This window comes from Spermophilus citellus, assembly GCF_964194105.1.
Source record: "Spermophilus citellus genome assembly, chromosome: 3".
NCBI lineage: Eukaryota > Metazoa > Chordata > Mammalia > Rodentia > Sciuridae > Spermophilus > Spermophilus citellus.
The window spans coordinates 25,853,644-25,867,414 of record NC_138184.1 but is presented as its reverse complement, the minus strand read 5'-3'; the positions used below and the strand labels follow the sequence as shown (position 1 = coordinate 25,867,414).

At 46.4% G+C, this 13,771-nt stretch overlaps 1 protein-coding gene across 2 annotated transcripts in view; it reads left to right on the top strand.

Moving 5' to 3' along the window:
• Positions 1–13,285, top strand: part of CTDSPL (CTD small phosphatase like) — a 113,192-nt gene extending 99,907 nt beyond the window's left edge. The window contains exons 6-9 of one of the 2 annotated variants that reach the window (XM_081284692.1): positions 2,534–2,626; positions 5,510–5,695; positions 9,598–9,719; positions 10,718–13,285. In XM_081284692.1, the coding sequence (XP_081140818.1) occupies positions 2,534–2,626; positions 5,510–5,695; positions 9,598–9,719; positions 10,718–10,784 (468 nt within the window). In that variant the 3' untranslated portion in view covers positions 10,785–13,285. Of the gene's footprint in view, positions 1–2,533; positions 2,627–5,509; positions 5,696–9,597 lie in introns of both variants that reach the window. The other variant, XM_081284691.1, reaches the window with a different exon arrangement.
• The last annotated feature ends 486 nt before the right edge of the window (positions 13,286–13,771 follow it).

The window sequence follows — 13,771 nt, the reverse complement described above, 5'->3', positions numbered from 1 at the left end:
CCAGATGGGGAGATTGAGACTTAGCCAAGGAGAATGTTGGTTCAAGGTTATATGCAATGGGAAGAACTAAAATGAGAATTCCAGTCTCCTGCCTCTTGGCCCAGGGTTCTTGCCTCATACTCAGGTTCCCCTCCCCTCCCCAACCACTCCTTGCTTTCTGGCCTGTTCTCCAGGAGATCCTGCCAGGAAACAATCCCTGGGAAGGGTGGATAGGGACTGCCTCTACACTTCATGCTTGTAAAAGTCATCATGGGGCCAGAACTGCAAGCACCTGGGCATTTAACATTTGCCAAAAAAAAAAAAAAAAAAAAAAAATCAACTGAATTAACTCAGCATCTGAGAAGCAATTAAGACTTCTACATCTTGGCTCGTGTTGCAGAGTGCTCGTGATGAGACAGACAAAGGAGAGCTTCCCAATGGCATGCAAGCTTTAGGAGAGGAATTAATCCTTCACACCATGTGACTGTGAGCATGCCTGACCTACAGGAGCCACCCCTAGCCTCCCTCCTGTCCGTGCTTTGACTTGCTTGCCAGTAGACACCCCAGGGTCCCTGGGCTGGGGTCAGAAACTCTCCTGAGGGAAGGAAGCCACAGGCGCCAAGAGCAGGAGGACCAAGGCCTTGGCGAAGGCCGTGGCCTCGTTCAAGTAATCCAGGATAGGCTGTGCAGGTCCCAATGGGCCTATTCTTGGTTACTTGCACGGGGACGCGAGCCTGGACGCCGGCATCCAGGCCCAGGACCCTCCTCTCTGCCAGAGGCACCAACGCCAGAGTTCCCAAATCAATCCTTTGCATGTAACACAGCTTGCTGTTCAAGCAGTACTCCCAAGGACACAGAACCACAGGCTGCAGTCTGTCACTGGCACTGGTACCAAGGAATCTCCTGGGCACGGTGGGGCATGGATCACTACAGCCACAAGCCCTGTTCTCAACTCCCACCCCAGCCTCCCAGCTCCTCAGAGCTGTGTTGGCACCCTGTGTCTAGGCCACCCTGTTCCTCTGTGCCCTACTGTGACCCTGAGCCACAGACCCCTGTCCACCCTACTGTGTTAGTCATGAGTTTCCCATCAAGTCCTGGTCCTCCCCAGTCCCTGTATCTGGCATATTGAAAGTTACTCGGTTCTAGGTAGAATTCCTCTGCCAGCAGCGTGTCCAACGTGGAGTACAGAGCCCCCCTGCCTCACCTCTGCTACATCTGCAGTTTGTCCACCCTGTTCCATCTGTCATTTAAGGCCTTACATGTGCTGTGACCTGCCTCTCAGTCTTCAGCCACCTCCTGCCCACTTCCCCGTCTTCTCTCATAACCTCGCTGAGCTGGGCATCATCTGACACATTAAGTATTTCAGGTCTCTGGCTTATACTTTCCTCTGCCTGAAAACTTGCTTCTTCTCATTCTTACAGGCCTGGTGAATGCATATTCATCCTTCAGGATCTGGGCCAAATGTTGCCTTCTGTGATTCCCTCCCCTGAATGGGGAGTTAACTCTCTCTAATTTTTCCCCCTGCTGTGACTTTCATTATGCCATGTTTTCTTTTATACTTTTGCATGCATCTGCTGTAGACTGTGAGCCCTTCAAGGGCAAGGCCTGTGTTTGATTCGTCTTTGTAACCACATCAAGCTGAGCACAGAGCTGCAGCTCGGTAAATATGTTGAATTGAATTTTGAAGAGTTTGATTTATTTAGTGGCTAATTTCAAAAGAAATTTATTCAGGTTTTAATGGGTTCCTCCCTTCTCCCATTTCCTTTGTCCTCTCACCAGCTTGGCCTTCTCTCCCATCTCCCAATTTCTTCTGATTTCTTCAGGCTCCCTAGTCCAGAGCCCATGTGTGAGCTGAAGCCTCGCTGCTGTGCAGCCCTACCCAGCCTGCCTGGCCAAAAGGCTGCACAGAGCCCAGCCATTCTAGAAAAGGCTACTCTTTACTCAGAGGCCCCCAAAGTGGCTTGTTTATGAGTCCCTGAAGCTGGCTTCACATCTCCCAAAATGTGTTTCTATATCACGCCCAGCAGAGCAACCCTGTGGTTTCAAGTAGGCAGCTCGCATGCTGATAAGGAAGACCCCTTTTGCCCCTCACCTTCTATTGAGGGGAAGGGTTCTGTTCAGAGTAAGGTGGCAGCTGGAGCAATCCTAGATCTGCCATTCATTTCCAAAAGGACAGCACCCAGACCATGGCCTTTATCCACATGGGGCCTATCCCACAACAGGTGCCAAGAAACTCATGTGAAATGAATAAGTGGTTTACACAGACATGGGACCTGCATTCTACTCACTGGCTCTGAAGAATCCCCAAGCCCCTCCATTCTATGGTCAGCTTCCCTTTCCCCCTTAAGAGGGTCATCTACAATGAACTTAGACCTAGACCCCCACCTGGGGAGTGTGCCCTCTGATGCTGTAGTCTGGGCCTCTGCAGGCCACACATGGACATGGTGATGGGAGGCAGACACCCGTGGGGCAGTTCTTCCTACAGTGGGCGCTTGGGCCCAGGCATCCCAGCAGCTGCCATGACTGACCAGCTTGCTGCTTCCTGCCGTTGCAGGTGTACGTGCTGAAGCGGCCACATGTGGACGAATTCCTCCAGAGGATGGGGCAGCTCTTTGAGTGTGTGCTCTTTACTGCCAGCTTGGCCAAGGTGCGTCCTATTCCTCACCCAGCTCCCAGTCCCAGCTTTCCACTCCCCTCCCCCACCTCTAACTCTGATCTGTCACAAGCCTTTGTTAAGGTGGGGAAAGCTGTTTTTATGGTGACAGGTTCCCACCCAGATGGGACAGACCCAGGCCATGTGCACACCGCCAGGCTGAAAGGCTTCTGGTTACCATGGTAACAGGGAGCACTTAGAACAAATGCTCCATGAAGTTGCTGTACACAGCCGCCCAAAGCTGGTTGTCCACGGATGAGAAAATCACAAATGTCCAGTGTGGCTGTGAAAGGATGGCCGCCTGCTGCAGGCACATTGGTGCCTTCTCGTCCACTGACTGGCATCCAAATGATAGAGAACCCACACCTTGAGTTTGGGTTACACTGGCTTAGGGGAGGGACAAATGAGAGAGACATGTGGACAGTCACCCAGAGACATGGGCTGGTGAAAGTTCTGGCTCTGCCCTAAGTTGCTGTGTGATCTCAGGTAAGTCACTTCACTTTTGGCATCTTGGTTTCCTCCTCTATGAGTGGGGATAATTCCTTCTGCCTCATAGGGAGGATTAAATTAAACTGCCTGTGTAAAGGGCTTAGCAGGGCACCTGACATGCTGGGCAAGTACTCAGCAAGCACTTGGCTGGGCTCCATGTACAATGCTGGTCATTGTCACAGTGTGGTGCTCCTGATGGTCAGTATTTAGCATCATAAGTGTTAATGGTGATAAAATCATTCAGACATATTTTGATCTTACAACTTAGTTTCAATCTCTTACCCATCAGCTACCCTCATCTGACCAAAGAGGTTTCTTTGTCCTCTTCCACTATTTAAGGAATTAAATGGGTTCTCAAGACCCCCGGTCAGGTTTCAATTCCCCCTTCACAGATGAAACAAGGTGCTGTGCTGTTTCTAGGGCAGGCAGGGTGGGCCCTTGCTCCTCCTCCAAGGTCCTCACCGTGACCATCTTTCAAACCCTGATTCTCGTGAGACCAGTGCCATCCACTTGGTGGCACCACCAGTGTCTTCCTGGGGACTCTTGAGTGTCCCCAAAGATGCGTTTTGTGGAGCCTAGGTTAGCCATCTGCCTGTGTGAAGACCTGCTCCAGGGAAACACACACAGTAGCTTGCCCCAGTGTGGCCAGCCTCTGGATGGCTCCCTGTACCCTGGTGCCCATGCTCCTTCTCTGTGTGTTGGAGCTTCTGACTCCAGATCCTGGGCACTCTGCTTTGCCAGCCTAGGCATTCCTGGCCGGGTCCATCTCTGTGCTGAGCGAGGTGAGAGAGAGCCCCACCTGCACAGCATTCTGCCAGTCTCATCCCAGCACAGAGCCTGCACCTCTGGAGAGGGAATCTAAAACGTGGGCTTTAGTTTTGCATATCAAGAAGAGAGCAAGGCCTCGGGGAAGGCAAAGTCTTCCCTAGTGGGTAATCTTTCAGATGAGAGGTACCAAGACTAATTGCATCTGCAGCTTCGATGGCTCTTCTGACAGTGCTCTGGGATGCTGAGGAGCCTGAAGTAATAATCACAGAAATAACAAACAGGAAGCTTGCACCAATGCCCTGGACCAGGAGTTGTTTTTTTCTTTGGCAAAATTGAAAACATTTCCTTGGCATTATCCCCAGTATTTGCTTAAACATCCTTGTTGGGCTTCTCTTCCTGCCCCTCCATCTGTCTCTCCAGTCCTTTTGTCGCTGCTACTCCAGGCTGGCTGAGCGGAATCAGTTCCCAAGGGCATCCTTACAGCTCCTTTCCTCCCTGATGTCCAAGTTCCACTATGGTGGTCATTGCTTCAGCTCTGGGCTCTGGGCTCAGCTCAACTCCCTGCTGGAAGCATTGGTGTACAGCCTCAGAGGCCCCCCACTGGCTGTCGGTGCCCTCTAGGACCCGCATCCTTGTCACACAACCATTTATTCCCCCAGTGCATATATACTCAATACTTATTGTATGCCAAACAGTACTAGGCACTGTGAATGTAGCAAAGAACAAGGAGACACAGTCCCTGACCTCCTGAGACCTACGTTCTTCACATTCATCTCTCAGGCCTGTGGTCCCCGGATTCATTCACTTCCCTGAAAGATGAGTGCCAACACCATCAGCAGCAATGATTATGAGGCAGTTAACCATCTTTTCCCATCCAGAGCCAACCCCTAGTAGTCCACCCACTGATGCTTGTTTGGCCGCATTGGAACAATGCCCTGAACTCTCCCCCCACTTGGTTAGTAAGAGAGAGAGCTGTTCCTGGACTCTGCCTCCCTCAGGGTGTCTTGGAGAGGAAAAGACTTGCCCATGGACTCAGATGCTATGCATCTCACTGCTGGCCTTCCCAACGGCTGCAGATACTCCAGTGTCCCTGGCAAAGTTACAGATCCCCAGCAATGCCTGGCTGTGCCCTCACTTTGGTCTTGATGGTGAGGCCTGTCCTCACATCATCCTAGAGGACATGGGCCTCACTCCAGGAGGTGCAGCAATAGACAGTGGAGAATGCTAAGCAAGGGGCTGATGTGATGGGAAGTATGTTTTCCATTGACTATTCTAACAGCTTTGAGGTAAATGGGCTAGGAAGGGAGGTCCAGTAGGAAAAACATCTCCCAGGCCAGAGAGTAGAGCCTGGCCTAGGGTGGTAGCAGTAAAACTAGAGAGATGCAGGTGGAGTCCGGATATTTTTGAAGGTAAAACTGCTAAAGATATTCTGTGGATTAGATATAAGAAATGGAAGAGTCCAATGCATCTTAATACATGGAGAGAAAAATAACCGGGATCCTAAAACACTTCCAGTTATTAAATCATCTTTAAAAAAAATAGTCTGGGTATTGCTGCAGTAGGCCAGGGTCTCTGGCTCTTCTGGGCACCCAGCCTTAATTTGCGACGCCACCTTTCTAGTATGCAGACCCTGTGGCTGACCTCCTAGACCGCTGGGGTGTGTTCCGGGCCCGGCTCTTCAGAGAGTCCTGTGTTTTCCATCGTGGGAACTACGTGAAGGACCTGAGTCGCCTGGGTCGGGAGCTGAGCAAAGTGATCATCGTGGACAATTCTCCTGCCTCCTACATCTTCCATCCTGAGAATGCAGTAAGTAGCCCTAGAGAACAAGATGGCAGGGCTGCAGCTGAGCTGTCTTGGCAGGCGAGCACCCCCACGAGAAGGTCTTGGAGCCTTTTCTTAGTTAAATCCCAGCTCAGCCTCTTAGCAGTTGCAGGACATCAGTCAAGTTATCTCACCTCACTGAGCCTCAGTTGCATCACCTGTCAAGTGGGAATTCTGGGAATGCCGATCTTGTAGGGTTGATAGGGGATTTGGTGGGCAGTAGGTGAAACGCAGTGGGTAGAGCAGAACTTGCCCTGGTAAGCACTCCACCTACCCGTTTCTCCTTAGTATTCCGGGGAGAGTACTTGTGGAGGGTTGTCTGCTGTTAACCTCATGCAGCTGGCTGCTGCCCAGCACTTCGTGACCTCTGCAGCAGATTCAACAGGCTGGGTGACCCCTAAAGCACAAGTATACCTTAAACAAGAATGAATAAAACACTTCAATAAGGTCTTTAGATAAGACTGTCGGCTTATACCTCATAATGATGTCTGAGAAGCACCCCGTGGGAACAGTTCTTACATAAACCCCCTGGAGCACGGCAGCTCCCAGTGCCTCCTCAGTAGGGGACAGCCTCCCTTCACCCGCCCAGTGCTCTTCCAGAGGAACAGAAATCAGCCACTGCAGGCCTCTCAGCAGTGCCTGCAACAACCAGCCCTTCTGCTCTGGTGAGTCCCCTGAGGAATCTACACACACACACACACACACACACACGCCTCTCAGACTCATCCAGGCTTACAGAGGTCCCCTCCTCAGGTCCAGAACTCTAGCCACACTTAGTAACAAAAAAAAAAAAAAATTCAAATGATTCACTTAGTTGGTGTGATATTGTTGTTTGAATACTTACTCAAAATGTATTGTTTTACATATAATACTTTAACAAGTAAATCAAATTCAACATAGTACATTTGGTTATGTCAGATAAGGGATAAAAGATAGATTTTAAAAAGAGATAATAGATAAGATTTTTTAAAAAGGTTTTTTTTTTTTCTTCTTTGAGTACTAGGGATGGACAGAGCTGCATCTCCAGCCCTTTTTATTTTTATTTTGAGGCAGGGTCTTGCTAAGTTTCCCAGGCTGGCCTTCAACTTGTGATCCAACACAGTAGCTTCTTACATTATCTACTATTCACACTATATTCATTGTGTCCCATCATCACAAAATGTTTTCTTTCATCTGAATTGTTTGAATCAGGATCCAAAAAAGGCTCATGCATTGCATTGGTTAATTCTTTTGTAATTTGAACATCTCTTCCTTTCTGTCTCATTCTTCTATGCCATTGGTTTGTTGAAGGTTTGGTTATTTTTCTTATAGAAATTTTCTACATTCTGAGTCTGCCTATTTGCTGTGGTTTGGTGGTGTTAAGTATATTTTCCCAGCTGCCCTATATCCTTTAAACAAGAAGATACATCTCTGTATACTATTTGGTTAGATTCAGGCTCATTTCTTTTCTCTCTTTTTTTTTTTTTTTTTGCCCACAAATACAAATACATCATAAGTGATATTGCATACTTCCTATGAAATCATACCAGGAGGCATATAATGTCAGATTGCCCCTAAAGATTTAAAGTTGGTCATTGGGTTCATCCATTATAAAGTTCCCTATTAATCTTTCACCTCATAATCATAGCAGTTGTTGTGTAAATCCACTATTTCATTAAGAATTGCAAAATGTTTGATTTCTAAATCTTATCATTCCTTATGCCTTTTTTGGCCAGACATCTTCTAAAAAAAATAAAATAGAACTGGCCATGTTGTCTGTTTGCTTTCCCTAAAATACAGTTTGAATGTTTGAATAGGGAAAGCAGTATAAAGTCTTAGTTTTTTTCATTTAATTTTGCAGTTTTAGGTTAATAAGTTTATGTGTGTATGTGCACACACACACGTGTGTGTGTATTAGAGTAATGAGCTCTAACAATCTCCAGAAGTAGCCAGTGAATTTTAGTATTATATGTGCTCATAGATTTTTTTTATTGTTTCAGTCCAATCTGTTTATTATTATTTTGGATGCTCACATTTTTGCCTTTGACCAACGGAGACTCCTCCAAATAACAATAATATTTGATAGCCTGCTTTGCTTTCTGATACCAGATGTTCCAGGCCAGGGACTGGGAGTGTAGTTCCTTAGTAGATTGTGTACTTAACATTCGCAAGGCTCTGGGTTCCATCTCCAGCACAAAAAGAAGAAGAAGAGATGTTCCAGGCTGTTCTTGAACATTTCTTAGTTCAGTCTTGAAATCAGCCAGTTTTCTGTGAATCTTGGTCCCCGTTAGTGGAAATGGTGTTTAGAGGTCACAATTGGGATGGCATGTCCTTTACTTTTAATCGTACTACACATCGGAGCTTTAAAAAAAAAGAACCAAAATACTTATTTCTTAGAAAGAAAAATAAATTATAAATTCATACTGGTTTTTCCAATTCAATGTTAAGATTACAGAACTTTTATTTTACTTCTTTGTTTTTGTATGTGAATCTCTCTCATGCTGAAATGCTTGATTTCTAAGGATATTAACATAATTACATGTTTGATTTTTTTTTTTAAAGAGAGAGTGAGAGAGGAGAGAGAGAGAGAGAGAGAATTTTTAATATTTATTTTCAGTTCTCGGCGGACACAACATCCCTGCTGGTATGTGGTGCTGAGGATCGAACCCGGGCCGCACGCATGCCAGGCGAGCGCGCCACCGCTTGAGCCACATCCCCAGCCCCATGATTTTTTTCTGTACTATATATTTAAGTCAAAATAGCAGTTCTGATATTAATTACGGATAGTAAAAATTGAATGCAGCTTAGGGGTTTTTGGAGAGATGTACAGTCAGACACCATGTTTGAAATCACTGGGATATACTCAGTATTAGGACACTCTCCTGGCATCTACAAGGCTCTAAAGTTGATCTCCAGCACTTGGGGAACAAAAAAAATCACTTGAAGTAATTCTCTGTGTGATCATGTCACCCACTAGCCTTATATAACTTAGGTTAATTTGTTAATTGCCTTTCTCCTAATGGTTTGATTTTCTTTTAATTATGTAACACATTTACATGATTCTGTCATCAAAACTATCAGTGAAGATCTAGAGAATCTTCCATTTAGAGAAGTCGTTTTTTCTGCCCTCCTCCATTCTCTTTCTTCCTCCTAGAAGTGTTCATTTTTCTATTAATTCTTATATTGTTTTTTTTTCAAAATTACATTAATTTTTATGTTTCTGTTTATAAAATTTGATTTGTCAAAATGTGGCTTGTACACCTTTTCAGTTTTCTTAAATTTCTTTTTAAATCTTTTCTCTACACCCCTGGCTGCCACCAACCACCACCCCCCTCTACTTTTCAGCCTAAAATTAAGGAGAAATCCTGTCTTTGCCCATCCTTCAGAATGCCCTGGAATCTTATGCTTCCACTTTTACCTTTTCATTGCTAAGCATGGGGGAAATGCACCCTTGTCTTTGCCATGCAGCACAGCACGACTTCAAGTAGAAGCCTCCTGTGCTTGGACAGCGCCTCCTGGTTTCAGGAATTGGCACATCACCTCTGGATCCGCTTGCTCCCGGGTGCAAGGAGCTGACTTGGTGCCATATAAAGAGCTTTATGAAACTGCAAGTAGCAAGCCTAGTGCTTTGGCTGCCTCTCCTGTGGCAGGAGAATAAAACAGGCAAATGCACACGGACTGGGTACACTTTGCCTCTTAAGTGATCCTGAAGCCACATAGCTCTGGACTGACCTTGTTTAGAACAGGGGAACAAGCAGAATGATGGTCATGAAGTTGATGATGATGATTTCTAGATACTAACCCTCTTTACCACAAAATATGATAAAAGTCTGGGGACCCAGTCGGGTTGGGAGCAGCCCCAGCCCCTGGGTACAGTTGTGCTACCTGCCCCACCCACTGTCTTCCAGGTGCCTGTGCAGTCCTGGTTCGATGACATGACGGACACGGAGCTGCTGGACCTCATCCCCTTCTTCGAGGGCCTGAGCCGTGAGGACGACGTGTACAGCATGCTGCAGAGGCTCTGCAATAGGTAGCCCCAGCCTCGGCCCGCCTCCTGCCTCTGCACTCTGGAACCTCTGGCCTCAGGGGACCTGCCTGGCCTCAGCTCCCTAGAGCTGAAAGTGAGGAGACTCCATGCTCCAGGCCACAGGGTGAATGTGGCCACGCCTACCTGTTTTGTTTTTTAAGAACAGAAACAACTATTTTAAAAAGAACTCTTTTAACAAATTTCATAAAGCGACATGCATTTTACTGGATTTGCTTTTCTTAAAACATACCAAAAAGAAAAAAAATGGGGGGTAAAAAAGCTTGATATCTATCAGACTTCCTTTCAACTGTTCTCCCCTCCAAACAGACAACCTGTCCCCTTCTGTCCCAGCTCAGAGCAGCTGACCCAACTCAGAATCTCTTTCCTACAGGATGAAGTGCCTTTTTGAATGTTATTTTAAGCTGAGAGTTAATTTTTCTACACAAACATATTTCCAGACATCTTTTAGCCTTTTATTGTCTTAGATACTCTGAGAAGATGAACATGACAATTTTCTAGAACCTGGTAGTGTGTGTATAATGGGGTGGGGGGTGAGGGAGGGAGAGTCATTGATGCCTGTTTCCCAACAGGTATGACTTTGCTCTGATGACCCGTGGCATGCTGCAGGGTCAGGCTCCCATTGACAGGAGTTTTTTGTGACTATGTCATTGTCTCCACTCATTTCTGACCCAGTTTGGAATGTATCTGCAATTATGTGGCTCAACATTTTAGGAAACAATATTCTTTTATATTATTATTTCTGATGATGACAAATTTTGTCTTGAGGTTACATTTTCCCCTTGAAAAGTGACATCACACCCTTAAAAAGTGACATCACGTCACTTCTGCTTTCACACTACTGCCATATCTTCTGTGTGTTTTTTGCTGTTCTGCTGTTATTGGTTTTGGTAGAACAGTTACGAGAAACTCTGAAACCCTTGGATACAAAAAAAAAAAAAAAAACCTGTTTATTGAATTTTAATTCCTTTCCTTTCCAAAAGCTGGATATACATGGAGCTGTTTGGGAATTTTCTTTGCTGCTACCGTGCTGCCACCAAATGGAATTGACCAGCGGCTGTTACACTGTTCTTTGCCACTGTGCCTATGCTCAGAACATGCTCACTGCTAAGCTGCAAACTTGGACAGGGTCAAAAACAGGTGTCCCACCCCATGGCAGACTGCACCAACTGTGTCCCTTCCCTGGCACTGGCCGCCAGGAATACTGAAGTGTACAGAGGCACAAGGGCCAGAGCACCACACAGCTGTAACATTTAACTTTGAACTGCAGTCAACATCAGGTTCTCTGATGAGCTGACTGTTTTCACTGGAGAACCAGTGGCCTCAACCAGCCACCAGTTTTATGTGGCCCGAGTCCATCTCTTGGTCTCCTTGGAAGCACAGCTATTTTGAGCCAAAAGTGGGGAAGCCTGTCTAGCTGGGAGACCCACTCCAAACCAGGGAGAAGAAGGGCTCCTCCTCTGAGCCAGGCTCTCTTCTCAGCCTCTCCCAGTTTGGTGTTTAAGCAGTGCCATGTTCCTTGTTTGACAACAAGATAGTCTATAAAGTATTGCTTTTCAAAATAATTTAAAAGAACCCTTTTGTTTTGGTACCATTGCCTTAGTCCTCTGTGGGTTGTCCTCAGCCAGAGTGCTGGTGGGAGTGACTGGCTCTAGCAAGGCGCAAAACTAGGGGTCAGAGTAAGATTCTTCTTGTGCTTTCCACTCAGAAAATAATGAAGCCAGCTGCCAGTCGTATCCTCCCCACAGCACTTTGGTCTGTTGAGTGCTGTGCATTCAGGAGAGAATATTCAGGGGTAACCGGGTCTCCTGACATTCAAAGTGTTCCAAACCCAGTAATCCATATGCCAATTAAAATAGAAACAGCCCCTTGCTAGACATTGCCACAGATAATGACAGTTACATGGCAGACCTGTCCATGACATAAACCTTCATTTAGAAAAACAGTCATTAAATGACCCCACTGCCTTAAATGTCTTGAATGTTCCAGTCAAGTGTCTGTCAGGTGTTGATATCCACCCAGAACTAGGCCCTAAGGAGCCTTAGCCCTCCACCATGCCCCCTTCCATGTTGGCAGCACAGGGCCTCACTTAGAAGAGGGGCAGAGAGGATTAAAATTCCAGAATATTTCAGGGGAGTGCTCCCCTTCTGGCAAGTGGAGTTAAACACATGTCAGGCTTGAGCCAAACCCTTTACCTCCCAGCTCCTGCACCTGGGAGCGCAGTTCATGCCATTGCACTAATCCAGTGTGGAGCTATTGGGAAGGGAGCCCAATTCCTGCCACCACAGACCCAGAATGTCATGAGTGGGCGACCAAAACCTCTGAGGGTTCTGGAATCTGTGCACCTTATTTGACCACACTCCAAAATTCCGTTTTTATTTTAATCCTTGATTCTGCTCTGTGTACATAATCAAATTATCTATATCTATATATATATTTTTAATCATCTACATGTAAATGAAGCAATAGAATTCTAACAAGGCCAAGAAATGAGGCAAATGGGGTTTATGGTTTTTAAAGGTAAATACGGGTATTGTTTTTAATTATTACCTTTTATTAAATTGTGGGCTTTAAAACCTAATGAAACCTATTATCTACTTCTCTGTGCCATATATTTCCCATGTTACCAAATGCTCAGACTTTTTTTAGCTACAATGAAGTCTGACCTCCAGTTTCCATGGTCCTCTCAGTACCAGATTACAATGTAGCCTCCTGGGCAAGTATTTTTTACATTAAGATCTGGGACAGGATTCCTTGGGTTTGTGGACTCCCGCCCACTATGATGTTACGACATCTCTGGCCAGGCCTAGAGCTGGGGGTGCCCAGGCACTCCTGATAACGTTAAGGCTCCGTCTTCCATTGCTCTGGAATCCTATGTGTTGGTCTGTGGTTTCACACACTAGCTGTTTTTAAACAATGCATTTGTATACTAATAATAAACACCACCTGTCATGGTTGATGATTGGTGGGGAATCTCCTTTGACATGGTGCAATTTTGATGAGATGACTTTGGGGACATGGTGCCCCAATGACACTGACTTGTCACGGTTGCAGCATTTGAACTTTGGGTGTAAAGGAGAAGTCTGTAAGTCTATGTGTTGGCAACAATTTACAACCCTGTATTTTAAAGATGGCTTTCTAATAAAATCCAGAAACACACAGCCCTATGGTCAAACACTCGTGACGTTTATGCCTCTGCTTCTAAAGGTGCTGTGCTGGACAGTTGGCATGCCAGGGGTTGAGAAGAACAGATGGCTTGATGCATTTGCAGTTACCTGTACAAAATGGACTGGCTGCCTCTGTTCCTATTTTACTGTAAATCTGATGGTGTCTGTTCCAGGTCCATTCTCCCAGGAGCTTCTCTGCAGACTAACCCCCCACCCCCGCAAGCAGCAGAGATGTTGGTGTCTGGGTAGTCATGGGTTTCTGATGGACATTTGAACGTGATGAACAATCCAGCATTACTTTGGACAGTGCACGTTTCCAGGGGCAAGTGTTGTCAATCAAGAGGTTTGCAATGATTTCCTTCCTGCCAAAAATAAACATGTGAAACTACATTCTCTTGTGGATGGACTCCTTCTCCAGTGGCAGCACCTCTCCTCCCTCCATGCTGCCCCCTGCACAGCCTCATGCCAGCACCTTGAGTCTCCTAGTGTCACCACTTACTGGAGAGCAGGGTGGATGGGAGCCAGGCTGCAAGACCCCAGGGAACCACAGGCCTTGACCCCAGGGGAAGCTAGAAAACCAAATTGCCTGTCATCCAAAAAGTGACAGCTGTTTGGCCCCCTGGCTTCCTCTCCCCAAATGGAAGCAGTCTGGCTCACCATCCTCCCACAAGGATTCCAGCCCCACCAAGAGGCTTCTCATACAACATGAGAGATTCGTAGTCCCCACCCCCTGTGCCATAAGAGCCACAGGCGTTGTATATATACACAGACACATACTCCTCGAGGACAGTAGCTGAGATACTGTGCTTACTAGAAGAAGAATGGCGGGGAGTCAGAAAAGCAGGGATGTAGCAGACAATTTGCTCACAG